The 13,926-nt window shown below is 33.1% G+C and overlaps 1 protein-coding gene and 1 pseudogene across 2 annotated transcripts; both read right to left on the bottom strand.

Annotated features, from left to right (window-relative positions):
* Nucleotides 1-558: 558 nt before the first annotated feature.
* Nucleotides 559-2,887, bottom strand: LOC111293618 (NAC transcription factor 47-like). The gene is made up of 3 exons (XM_022886431.2): nt 2,459-2,887; nt 1,990-2,315; nt 559-1,518 (listed from the first exon to the last, which is right to left on the bottom strand). Exons 1-3 carry the CDS (start codon nt 2,619-2,621, stop codon nt 937-939), a joined length of 1,071 nt encoding a protein of 356 aa, XP_022742166.1. The 5' UTR covers nt 2,622-2,887; the 3' UTR covers nt 559-936.
* A 3,426-nt stretch (nt 2,888-6,313) lies between these two features.
* On the bottom strand, nt 6,314-13,291 carry LOC111293617 (pentatricopeptide repeat-containing protein At5g15010, mitochondrial pseudogene; annotated as a pseudogene). Its single transcript, XR_016327342.1, has 3 exons — nt 10,852-13,291; nt 7,484-10,763; nt 6,314-7,311 (listed from the first exon to the last, which is right to left on the bottom strand). The product of XR_016327342.1 is annotated as a pentatricopeptide repeat-containing protein At5g15010, mitochondrial pseudogene (transcript).
* Nucleotides 13,292-13,926: the final 635 nt, after the last annotated feature.

Below are 13,926 nucleotides of genomic sequence, written 5' to 3'. Positions count from 1 at the left end.
ATAGTTAGACACCAATCATATGACATTATATGTCATTTGTTTAATGTCTGCTAATGACAAGATTAGCAAATAGAGAAACAAGATCAGAAGATATTGCTGTAATCTTCAATGCTTGGTATCTACTGCATTGTTTATTATTGCTCCTATATTGCATTTGTATTTTAGTAAAGAAGCTGCTGCATGATTTTTATCTTATCCAACCATTAAATGAATCTGCCAACAGTCACATTTCCCGATAATAAATACTGAATTTTTAATTTTAATAATCAGGATTCAAATAAAAAAAACATGAAATGAATCAAAGAATTTTAAGTCCAAGCAATAACATAAGAACTAGGAATTTTACCTACTTGTTAACTCGGCTGGTCTTTGAGATCTTGTAGATTCATGTCTTTAATTGAAATGTATGATTAATATCTTATTTAATAAAAAATTTGGGATTAATTATTGGAAATATGGGGTATCAAATATCATTTATAAATAAGTAATAATAATAAAGAAAAGAATAAGTATCCAATTCCCATCCAAAATATGCTTTAACTTTGTTTGTGTTCTCACTGAAAAGTAAATGACAATCTTGATTCCATTTGTCTTTGGCACAACAATTGGTGTGGAAAGTTGGTGATAAACAGTATATACAAAGTGTGAATCTGATCTGGCACTTCCACCACTACATAAATTTTCTACAAAAATCATCTATGATTCCATTTTTAACTTCTTTTACAATGTTTTTCCATAATCTTTTGACTTTGCAATGGCATCAGCTTTTTGATACCATTCTAAGGAGTTCAATCATTCTAACAGGTTGTCTTTTTTCTAACAGAAAAACCAAACACACTTTCACCAAGGCCTAGACAAGCTCAAGCATTGGTTATTCTTCTTATCTTTCCTTCCCATTTCTATTCCAATTTCTTTTTTTTTTTGGAATTTTTCTTTTTATCCTTGGAATTGAAGGTGAGGACTTAAAAGTAAGCTCTGGTTGAAGAATGACTGGCTTAGAAAGTTGTATTGAGTCATATCATATTGGCTAGTGCTGTTACTGTAACTGCAAGAACTGATAAGTTTCTTTGATGGGTGCAAGTAATCCTCATCAATGCTCGAGTATTGGCGCTTGAGTTTGTTTTCCATGTTTGGAACTGAAGAGTTCAACTGGGGAAGCTTTTGCAGTAACATGCTGCTGGAGTTGATGCTATTGGTGTAGTTATTGTCCAATGGCTGTTCAAGGTTCCCAAAGCTGAATGAAGATGATTCATATCCAGTTGTATTGCACTGGTTGTCAGCCAGGAAACTACTCAGCATTGAGTAGTCCACGGCATCTAATAGGTTGGAGAAGGAACAGGATTTCTGGGGCTGGAGGGTATTATTGCCTGGAGGACTTTTCAGGGCTGGTAAAAGGGCATCTTGAATGAACTGTTTCGCTTCCTCTTCCTCTTGATCCTGATCACTTGTTGCTGCTGCTGATGTTGGAGATAAAGCATGGGACTTCTTGTAGATCCGGCAAAGAACCCAATCATCTAACTGAAAAAAAAAAGAAAACAGAGAAATAAACTTATATCAGTCACAAGATTCCTGCAAGAGAATTTCAATTATGTCATTATTCGAAAAACTTCAGTAAATGTGCATGCCATCCAAGGAGTTCTTCAATGATCTCCAGCCTAACTAGCACATATGAGTTTTAAGAACATCGATCCAGAATGAATGTACCGGGACATTTGGACATAAAGAACAAATGGCTCGATTGGAATTGCACCACATCACATGTCATTTAGTTACAAATCCACTATGTAAAATGCAATGATTGATTTTTTTTTAATTTAAAAAACAAGGGAAAAAAATCAATGTCACTATCAAAATTATCATACCATAAGTTGAATTTTCAATATCCTACAAAAATGTCATCTTTTTATATTTTTCATTTCCAAAAAAGTACCTGGCATAACAATTCAATTTTGATGCCAATCAAATGCAGTGTTTAGAGATGAGTCTCACCCTCATGGAGCAATCTTTAGACTTCACTGGTCTATTATTGTAGTTGGAGTTAGGGCTGTCCGCAAGACGATATTCATGCATGATCCAATTAGTCTTTATCCCCTTTGGAGGCCTTCCCTTGTAGAACACCAGAGCTTTCTTGACACCAATATTCTCTTGCACTCCACCTACTCCAGCTTCCATTGAAGATGTCACTATAACCTTATCCGTGCCAGTGGCTTTCCAGTAGCCGGACGCAGCTGCCCTGTTCGGCCTTGCACCGTTAGGGTACTTGCGGTCTCTAGGACTGAAAAAGTACCATTCTTTCTCCCCAAAGGCAGATTTAGCTGATAAAAAACAACACAAAAGGTAACATTTCCACGTTAAAAACAAGCCTTAACATGACAATAACAACACAAAAGACCCTAAGAAACTATGTTATGATTTCCCATGATGATAACATGTAAAGGGTTGTTAAGGAAAACCTCACCTGGTAAGTCCCAGGGATCAAACTTGTAGATATCGACATCGGCAACGATGGAAACAGGGAAGGGTGAGGAACTCACTTTCTTCTTTAGGTAATGAAGGATGAGTTCCTCATCTGTAGGGTGGAACCTAAACCCTGGAGGCAAACTTGACTGTGGATGCTTCATGTTTAACTAAACCAACTAGCACTAAACTTAAGAAAACCTAAGATATTAAAGGAACTTCTAGCTAGCTAGTCAAGAAGATAAAAGAAGATAAGGGTTTTGAAAAGGGAAAAGAAAGGAGCTCTCCAAGTTTGGTTTTGAAAGCAAAACCAACAGAGAGAGAGAGAAGGGGATTGAAATTTTTGAGAGGGGAGGAATGGAAGGTGTTTTATGGATGTAGGATTTTTGTCGTGATGTGGAAAAACAAAGAAAAATGAAAGGAGGGGATTAGGCCAAGGAAGCAAGAAACCAATTACATACAGATATACTTGGTTTGGTTTTAAAAGGGTCCCACACAAAGTGCCAGCTGTGGTGGGGTTTGAAGATTATTTGGATTTCCTTTCAGTTTTGTCTTCACCTTCTCCCACCTATGGCAAAAGATGGCGGCTTATTAAGTGATGAGATTAATATCATGTCTTTAGATGAATCATTGCCACGTGTCTCCCCTTCCAACGTTTTGGCCTCTTACGTGCGAGATCATAGTCTTACATGTTGTTGTTGTTGTGGCAGTCCTAGTCATCACTGCCGTATATATGTGTATCTCTTCACTAGTTCTTTAGTTTTTCAATTTATTTATGGGTTTCCGCATTACCCGTATGCAGGGTAGTGAGGAATGGAGGATGGGGGCCAAGGGGACCTCATGGCCAGCCTTCCAATGGATACAAAAGAAAAGTAAAAACAAAAAGAGGGCAAAGGGTTTGAAGATAAGGCTGTGGGGGAATTGTTCGAGATGATAAAGATTGGTCAAAAATGGGGTTTAGTGGATTACAGTGTTAGATTGATGAGTGAAATGCTGGTTTGTTACTTAGCCGCATGGGCCATTGCCTTACCCCCATTTTTATTGTGAAAATTTTCCATAACAAATTTCAAGAAATTAAAATAACATTTGAACAAATTTCTTTTTATTTTTTTTCACTCAAAACATGTAATTAGAAAATGTATAAAATTATGTACCTAGCAAAAGAAAATCCATTCTTAAAATTATCCCAAAAAAAAAAAAAGAAAACTCCGCATAAAATCCAATAATACTTATGTAATCTTTGTTTATAAAAAATATAAATGGATGGTAAAGAATGTATAATAGAAAAGCAAAAGGAAACAAAAGAGCATTTCTTAATCAAAACTTTTAATAGAAGTAGATTCAATGATACTTGGACCATTAATTTGAGTGTCTAATACGTTTTAAATGATTGGAAGTGAACTGCGAATAATAGAGCAGCAGTAGGAGTAGTACTTCAATGGTTATCCACATCCCACATGCTAATCTTATGTATACAATAATTTATTAACATCAATATTTGTTGATCTAAGTAATAAAAAAATTAATTTTCTTTAAGTAAAATTTGATTTCGAGTATTGTGACTGAAAGCTTATTTTTTTTATGAAATCTAATTTGACTTAACTCTGAATTAACCGAGATCTAAAGTGATTTTTGAACACTAAAAAATCTCAAATCAAAAAAATAATTTATTAGCAAAATTAAAGGTGGCAATTATTTGGATTAGAGTTATTTTGTTTTTTTAATAATATATAGTATTATAAATTTTTAAAATTTAATCTAAATTTGAATTGACTTTTTTTTAAATTGATCCGATTTGAATTGAATTTTACAAGTTCGATCTTTACATTTAGTTTTTTTATATATTATTTTAATAAGAGTTTTAATATATTTAAATATAAAATAATTATTTTTATTTTATAAAAATTAAAAAATATATAAAAACTAATAAAATATATAATTCGATTTAATTTTTTTGATTTTGCACTTTACACTCCAAAATTTGATTTAAACTTAATATATATATATATATATATTTAATATCTAAAATTAATCTGAACTAAAAAATCAATTCATAGTAAATTAAACCGAATACTACAATTTCAAATTAATTTACAATTTTCTATCCATAAACAAAATGGCTTTATGCAAGATTTAATTTAACACTTTTAGACTAAACTAAAGCCCTAACAATAAAATTGCATGCACCTTACCAAACATCCTTCATCGATGGTTTAGAATTTTTTTTTTTTTTTAATAAAAAGACTGTAATCTTAAGATTAAAAAAATGTAAATATTAAAATTTAAACTTTAAACCAACAAAATATTATTTTTTATGAGTGATTGTATAAATTAATTTAAATAAACTTTAAATTCAAAAATTATATTTAAAATCGTAATAATTTTGTTTTAAAATAAAAATGCAACAAGTGCCATATCTTACATTCAAGATTCGTTTTTGCTTTTAAAGATTTTGTTAAATAGTATATCAAATACCAAAAATATTTCATTTTATTTATAAGAAAATCCCAATTTTTTTTTATTGTTGTTAAAGTAAAAAATTGCATTACCAAACTGAGCAATGAGCGAACCGAATTTCACATTACATTTTAGTTTAAACGAGAAAGGATTATTGATCCAAAGAGACATTCAAAGTTTATTCTCTCTCAAGTTTATGGATGATTATTATTTAAAGCCAAAAAAAAAAAAGAAGCTTAAGTGGTGTTTGGTTTCAAAATATAAAGTTCTTTTTCTGTTTTTATTTTCTTGAAAAATGAAAAATATGAGTGAAAACGTATTTAGTAGTTGAAAATAAAAATAAATTTTTAAGAAAAAGAATGAAAATGGATTAAAATATGAAAACAAAAAAAAATTCAATTGTCAAAACAAGATATCTACATTATTTTTTTCCTCATGTTTTGTAAGTTAACATATTTAAACACTTTTTTATGTCATTAATTAATAAATATTTATTATATTTATAATTAAATACCATCAACAGTAATATTATTGAATATTTTATTTTATTTTCTTATTTTTACATTTTTTTAAAACAATTTTTATTTTTATATATAAAATACAGTTTTTAGAAAACAAAAAAATAAAAAATATTTTTTAAAAACAAACAAAGCCTTGGTAACTCAATTTAGAAGTTGGACCTTGAAATGCTTATTTTAATAATTCCCAAATCTTAATTTGTAGTATACAATTAGTAAAGATTTGCCCCACAAGCCGCCGGTATCCGTTATTTTTAATTTTTAATTATCTAAAAGCTAGCCATTTTGTTTTTTTTTCCTTCTTTGTTCCCCCTTAATTCCATGTCATCATGATCCAAGTCAAGGTTGATTAATTATTTAAGCCTAAATCGCACGCGCTCTCAATCAAAATTAATTAATGATTAATATATACGACGCGTATATACCATCCCTTATCGTAACATCAATAATTGTAAATAATAGTTTAAGAATCATTTAGTAGCGTGATACGAAAAATTTTTACTGTGCCAAAATTTTTTATGATTGAATATTTAAAGATTCAATGATAAAAGGACATTACATCAATAATTTTAAGTAATAGTTAAAGAATCTTTTAGCATATAGACGAGGGAAATTTTACCATGTCACAATTTTTCTTTATAATTAAATTAAATATTTGAGGATTTAGTCATAAAACGATAGCACAACAGGCGGCGGAAATTCCTTCCATCATGCTGTCAAGTAGAGCTCAAATCTACTAAAATTTTCCGGTGAAGTTATCCAATCTTTTTTCTTGTACAATGTGAAAACAAAATCATCATTAAATTTATAATTCATGAAGGAGGAATCCAATAAGTTAAAATTGACAATGACTTGAAAGAAAAAATTAGCCAAGTCAATACTTGAATAATCTTCCTACGCACCTGTGATGCAAACGACATGCATTTTGGCGAGTGAGTTTTTGATTTAGTCATAAACCATATACCAAACAAGAATCTCACCCACCCCTTAACTCAAAATTGCCCCTAACCAAAAACAAAATTTAGCAGCGGTCATACCAAGTTATGACTCGTTCATTCAAGACAATGGCGGTAGTATATACAAAACAACTTTTGCGTGAAAAACTTGTATAGGTGGTGTTTTTATCGATCACGTGCTCGAAAGATGTAGGATAGTTTCCTTCATTAGGATCTAATCTCATTTCTTAATCATGCAGACCTATACTAGTTTGCTTCCCCTATGCAAATGGGTTGAAATTTTAATGTCAAAATGAGCAAACTATACGTATTTTGTGTATGTATGTATGTATTTGCTTCCCCTATGCAAACGGGCTGAAATTTTAATTTCAAAGGGAGCAAAACATAACGTATTTTGTGTATGTATGTATGTATGATTTTGTTTCATTACTAAGGAATATCTGATGGAAGTTTTTAATAATAGAATTGTGGCTATTAATTATTCCTTAAGAATACCTGACAACCAAAACTAGCACGGCAGGGTGCTAAGAACAATGACAAGAAAAAATAAAATTTTCCTATATCTAGGAAGAAGTCTTCCAGGGTTCCATGATATAATGAGCCAAAAGGTCGTTGATCTTCAATGGGAATGTGCCAAATTTGGAAAAAAAAGGAAGATGACTAAGACAAACATGAGTTGAGAGATGGGGTCTTGGAGCATATGCTAAAGAATAATAAGAACGAGGAAAGAAGTTTATGATTATCCACAAAAATTTCTTGGAGACTCTGATATTTATCCTTCAAAGATGCTTTTGTTTGGCTGATGAGGTTTAGGTTCAGTTTGAATCTTATGTCATCTATGATGAAAAAAAAAAGTACCTGGGAATTCAAGCTTTCTTGCCCTCAACCTCCTTCACTTTCCATGTACTAGGTAACTTGTTCAGCTGAAATTCAAATAGCCACATGTCAAAATGTCAATGAATATATTATTAATCATCCCTTGATTAAGTAGCCAATGATTTCTTTAAAGTTCCCATTTTCTCAGCTTGCAGATAGACATCAAAGAAAAAGTGGAAAACCTTAAGTCAAGCCAATATGAGAAATCAAAGGTGTTACCTCCTTGATTGCTGATAAATATGGTCAAAAGAATCTCTTTACTTAGTTGTGAGAACCTTGACTTTTGATTCACCTGTAGAGAGAAGAAAAAGTTAAGACCAACTAAATGGTGGAAAAGAAGATGAGCAATCACATGGTTATCATAGGCCCAGGGTAGCTTTAATTCCTATCGCAGATGAACGTGTAATCAGTCATTACATCAAGTTGTTAGGGATGTTTGACTGGGAATGGGATAATCATACAAACATACAAGTTAGACCAGTCAAAGGCACGGATGGCATGTAAGAATACGCATCAGCTATCTTAAGTTCCAAGAGTGAAAAAATAGTGAAAATGACCACCCCTGTAGTTTTCCACGTGTAGTTCACCTACTCCATAGGCTAGTAGTTATCTCACGTCAAATGGAAATAAACCAGTTTTTCCCATCTGAAGCACCACACCACATAATGAGTTAGGCCTAACTTGGAACTAAATCCAAGGTCAAGAACCCACAGACTATCATGTACTCTCTCTCAGCCATAAGTATCTCACAAGAAGACATGCTTTGTGTCTGTGTATGTTAAATATTAAAAAGATTCCAATCTAGAGTTTTCTTCTGCAACTTTTCTTTCTCATTTTTTTCCACTTTCCTTGCAGCATTCAATGTTGCTTCATCCACACTCCTGTTCACATTCACTAGTTAAATTTTTGTGATATTGGATTTGAGAAGATACAAAAATAGAAAAGGAAAAGTTTACTTACTTTGAAGTGAAAGAATGTAGGGAGAACTAGGTAACTCTGGCATCGATGAAGCTACAAGATTTCAAAGTAGCTTTGATAAGCATTTAATTTCACTACCAAGCTCAACTGCTATACAAACTAAAAACTGGAGATTATTAGATCAACTTGATCTCAACAGGCTGCTTGATATCTTGATTTCAAATCAAACCTCAACATCTATACTTTTAATCTATAGATTATCAGACCAGATTTCTAGGATATTCTCTCAATAACAGAAGAAGATTGCTCAGCTTAGACTAAAGCAAAACATACATGACGTATTAAACAGTATTAAGCTTGACTAATCAGTTTCATTAGCACATGCCTTGCCGGATGGAAGACCTTTCAAATTAAGGATTTGTAAATGGCTAAGAGGTCAGTGGCTTTTAACAGTATAAGAATGTTTATAGTCAAGAAACATTACACCTATAAAATGCAAGTGGGTGAATTAAAAATTTGGAGATCCTTAAGGAGCAATCACAAATATGAACAAGATGAGAATAAATTGGCAATCTGAAAGTGGCTGGTGATACAGTTGACTAAAAAACATCTAGTCAATGGTGTGAGAATACACACAATGGCTACCGTCTTTCAATATGTAAATCCATACATCTCTATATGCATACATAAGAACATGCAATTTAATATGATTTCAACAGAACAATCTCAATTATTCTCCATTAAACGAAATAATTAAAAGTACGGATGGCAATGAGCTGGAGGAGATTGGGTGCAATCATTATCATTTTTTCCTTCAATGCAGTAAGTAGTTGAGGGAAGAGAAGCTATCTGATTCATAGTAAGACATGTGAAAAAGCCTGGGAGATTACAGACTTCATAATAACACACATAATGCTAGGTCAAAGCCAAGGGGGTAACAAAGGAACGAGAAGAGCTAAAATTAGTCTTCCCAAACAACAAGATGCAGAAGGAAAATTATGCAATACACGGCTGGTGGAGTTTTTAAATTACATCAGCGAGATTAGAGGATTGTCACATACTCCATTAGAGTATATTTAAAAATTTAATAAATTAATAACAAATAATAAGACATGTAACCATATTTTAATCTCGCTTGTAGAGTTTAAAATTTCCACCAGTTGTGTATAGAGTAATAGTCCAAAGCAGAATCACCATCAAAGAATGATCACTAGCGAAAAATTTGCAAAAATTGGTACTCAATCTTTACAAATTTAGCAAGAGACTAGGACACTTTATTAAAAAAAAAAAAAAAAAAAAGAAACCAAGAACCACCAAGAAGTCAATTAGGTGATACAAAAATGATTTATTATTTTTCATCACTGCTGTCTGCACATCTCCTAAAGTGTCTATTCCTACGTCCTACTCCTACAACACCACTACGATGGACTTTTTAAGGGCTGGGCATCTTTAAGTATTCAGTAAAATGATAGAAACACGAGATGCGAATTGAGGTGCCAAATCAAGAGTCTTGTCACAAAATGGTAATTTATGTTGGTAAAATATCACTTCCATTCATAATTTGACAAATGAAAATCCTTTTTACATGTCATCTTAATTTTCACATACCACCAGTGAAGTCAAAAATGGTAGAATTGCCATCTATGTTTTATCTATCAAGGCTCACTAATGATTGGTAAGGTCAAGATGCAATATAAACAAGCACAACTATATATCTGACTTTTAAGTGAAAAGCTATTAGCTAATGGTAGAATCATTGTTTCATGAGTTTTGGCCAGGTCTTGTAGAAACAGAACTTATTTTATGAACATTTCCACATCCGCATTTTCTGGTAATGACTCTTTAGGCACATATAAAATAGATATTAGAGTGGTTGGCCATATTGCATATAAGACAATGGGGTCCAAAAAACCTAAATAGTTAATCTACAAGAATTTTCTCCACATTGAAAAAGGATTCTTCATCCATATTCCCTTTTTACCTCAGATAAATCCTAAATTTTATTGATCCAAAGATACTACAGAGATACTGAACTATGTATAATAGGCATTTCAGATATCCTGAAGAGTGGCTACCATGCAATATTTAGTATCAAAAGAATTTCATTAGCTCTGGAGATCATTCACAACCATTCATAGTTCCAAGTTAAAAGGCTGTGCAACCTTTCATTATATGTTGTGTAGGGTTCCTAAGCAATTCTAGATTCCACATCTCAAATGCTTTCTCAAACCTTCTCCTTCAATGCCAAACAAAATGACACAAAGAAAACAAGGTTTGATTTTTTGTCTCATTGTATACCATCAAGCATAAAATCTGTGAATGCCACTCAAATTCAGTGCCAAGAATGTCTTACAGAAATTTGTACTACTAGGCGCAGTATGATCAGCATGACAGTGATGAGCTCAAAACAAAGGAACTGCAGACAATCCAGAAACATGGTACTCGTGGCGACAATATTGCAAAAATAGAGCAATAGATATCTAACCAACAGTATCCATTTCTTCTTTTTCCAGGCAGAATGGTTGTGCTAGCCCTCTTGCTCTATGCCCATAAGACTAAGTAGCCACAGGTTGTATGTTAGCTACATGAAAAAGCATAGTTCAAATCAGCCAAGTACGGTTTTAGATCCAGAAGCAGTTGTGGTAAGCAGCAGAATAACAACATCTTACCATCCACAAAAGGATATCATGTGCATTTCATGTAGATGTACAGATGCCATTCATGGGGCAACACCCAATTACTTTGAAATCAATGCATGATTGCAGTCGGTTATTCATGATTCAAAATGAGTGTTCTCAACCATAATATTAGACCGTATTATCAAATAGTTGCAAGGCAATGAGGCATCCCTTCTTGCTGTTGGTGATGGAGAATGTCATGCAATGGATGGTATCCAAAGTGAACTCAGTGTTGAAGCCTAGAGTCCCATACACAAAGAACATATTATGGAGTTTTATGGTATCAGCAAACCTATTGCTCCCAAAAAGAAAAACCTCTTTCTCCGACAATTCTTCTGGTTTCAGGTTGCTTTAGTAAATCTTTCTCCAGATCAAATTTTTTCGATTCAACTCCAATCTGGTTGTCCAACTGATTATCTAGCAATTGATTATTCTTCAGATCAGTCAATTTTTCTCTATGCAAACTGCTTACCAGAAACCCAATACTGAAGCATCTCATCTATCTTTGGTTCTGGCAGTAACTGTTTTTCCTTTATATACTATTCATATGCTTCATCCAGCTTTCCAATTAAAAATAACCCATCAATCAACACAATAGATGAGCTACGGCCAGGACCAACACCCTTTTCAGTCATCTCATTCCACAACTTAAAGACATTATCAAACTGGCACCATTGACTAAACTTTTTTATCAGCATGATATAGGTATCATTGGTTGGTCGACAGCCCATCTTTCTCATCTTCTCCAAGAGCTCAAACACTTCTTCCCCATTTCTCAGAATACGAAGGAAAGCATGGTAAGTTTGAACTGTAGGTGAGAGATTCTTCTGCAACTTGTCGTCGAGACTTGTCAAGCCTCATCCATCTTCCAGGATCTCCATAGAGGCTTGATCATTGAATTATAAGCAACAACATTTGGAGCAATACCCTTTTCTTCCATAGTTTTGAGAAGATTGATATCCTCTTTTACGTGCCTAGCCTTTGTAAGAGCATGGATTACCGCATTGTAAACCTTCCTATCAGGTTCAATCCCCATTAATTTCATCTGGGTGAAAAGCTTAAGTACCTTGTTAAGATTATAGACATTTGAGTACCAGGACATGACACTTGCATACAACACAACATCATGTGGAACACCTCCCTTGCTCAATTCCCTCCAAACCCTCTATGGCTCACATGGACTACCAATCACATTACACCATCCGTTCAGTATAATATTTAAACTCTTAGTATAATATTAAAACTTTTGGTATTATACGGGAAGACATCCTTGTTGAAAAACATCAGATGCTCAGCATCCTGCACATTTTTGCATCAACAAAGGGCAGACAATAAACTCTGGAACTCCTCAATTCCCACATCAATTTTAAACTTTTTTATATGCAGTACTCATAGCCCTTCCCAAATCATGCACAGCACAGTAAAGCCTTATCGTTATCAAGAGAGTCTGTGGTGTCACAAGACATGGGCCTGCTCGCCCTCCTCTAATTTCATCAATCAACGCCTCTGCAGTATCAAATTTCCTCATCTTCCCTAGAATAGAAATCATCAAATGATATTCAGGCAATGAATGAGCATAACCCAGCTGCTTTCCAGCCCATAAAAAGAACGTAATCGCCATTTCCAATCATTCCGAACCCGAGAAAGAACCTCCACCACCAACTCAGAGAAAACCCTTCGACCAGATAGCTCCAGCTTAGTTTTCATTTCAACATAATTACTACCTGTTTCATGGATTATGTCCATAATTCCTTTCGCATCCTGAATACTATCCTTATGGTTTAAACTCAATCCATTTACACTATTGCTATCGAAATCCTCACTACCCTCACCATCATCATTATCAATATTTTCATCAAAAGTTTCAACTTTTGGTTCACTTGGGCAATCAATATTTGAAGTACAAAAAGAAATTAACTGAAATGGGAAGCAAAAATTCAAGGGGTTGGTGATAGTTATTGTTTTTGCTGTTGTTTTAAATGTTTCAAAGATGGGATTTAAAAAATGGGTTGGTTTTAAATAATGGATATTTGCAAAAACTGAAAAAGCATATCGCTTTGATCTTGCAAACCTGATTCTCCACATTTTTAGATTGCGTAGAAAGTGTTTGGGAGAATGACTGAGCGAAGAAAACTACTGAGTGAACGAATTTTACACGAAAGCAATACTTTTCTACTAACTGTTTCAACAATTTAACTCTGGAAGTGAAATAAAATTCTCTTGCTTTGAATCCGGCCTCCGTCTTTTTCAAAGCCCGCCATGTTCCTTTCTTCTTTCCGTGCTTTACATATTCTCAGGTGAGGACTCAGGACCGAGGAGGGAAATAATCCACCCATCTCCCAACCCCCCAAACAGCCCGTGATATTCCCGCACGTGATTAAAGTAGTTAATCCAAGTTTTTTTCTTTCAAAATAAAATTACTCAAGCTTTATCACCTATTTTTCTTTAAAAAAAAAGGTTTTATTATCTATCTTCCCATTTAATTATCTTTTTATTACTATTAACTCCTTCAAGTTTTTTTCCCCTTTTTGCACAAAACATATATTTTATTTTAATAACATTTGCCAGTCGATCTCCGCTTTCCTTTGATCGGGCTAGCTATAATAGCATTTAAGTTAGATTTGATTTTTCAAAATTTCTGTTTTCTCTCCGCATGGTGTATGATACGCAACTCGAATGAAGACCAAAGGGTCCGGAAAGAGTGGAAAGAGATGAAATTTTAAAGAAAATTGTTTTTTTTCCTAACAAAAAATATTAAGGTCACAAACACATTGGAATCGTAATCTGTTTGTTCGGTAAGACAAACTAAATGAACGAATTAATCTCTCATAAAAATTATAAAAATCAGGACAACTAGTAATAGTGTAATTATAAATGAAGATCAATGAAACTCCTCTCTCTTCGTTTGTTACCTCGAAAATATGATTTCCGGCATGAACATTATGCTTACTTCTGCGTGTTATGGACTGTAGATTCAGTTAAAATTTGTTGATATTTAATGTCAGGTTTGTAAATTTATTATTATATATGAATTAATAAAGTCAACATTAATTTTTTTTATTTAAA

The sequence above is a fragment of the Durio zibethinus genome, chromosome 14 (assembly GCF_047325235.1).
Source record: "Durio zibethinus cultivar Kanyao isolate XHJ-2024 chromosome 14, ASM4732523v1, whole genome shotgun sequence".
In the NCBI taxonomy this organism is placed as follows: Eukaryota; Viridiplantae; Streptophyta; class Magnoliopsida; order Malvales; family Malvaceae; genus Durio; species Durio zibethinus.
This window is presented reverse-complemented; position numbering and strand designations above follow the sequence as displayed.

Excerpts from the sequence above, each read along its gene's own strand:
- LOC111293618 (XM_022886431.2), bottom strand. The coding sequence starts at position 2,621 with ATGAAGCATCCACAGTCAAGTTTGCCTCCAGGGTTTAGGTTCCACCCT. Across the intron at positions 2,316-2,458 it reads TGATCCCTGGGACTTACCAG|CTAAATCTGCCTTTGGGGAG; the intron begins GTGAGGTTTTCC and ends GTTTTTTATCAG. Across the intron at positions 1,519-1,989 it reads CTAAAGATTGCTCCATGAGG|TTAGATGATTGGGTTCTTTG; the intron begins GTGAGACTCATC and ends TTTTTTTTTCAG.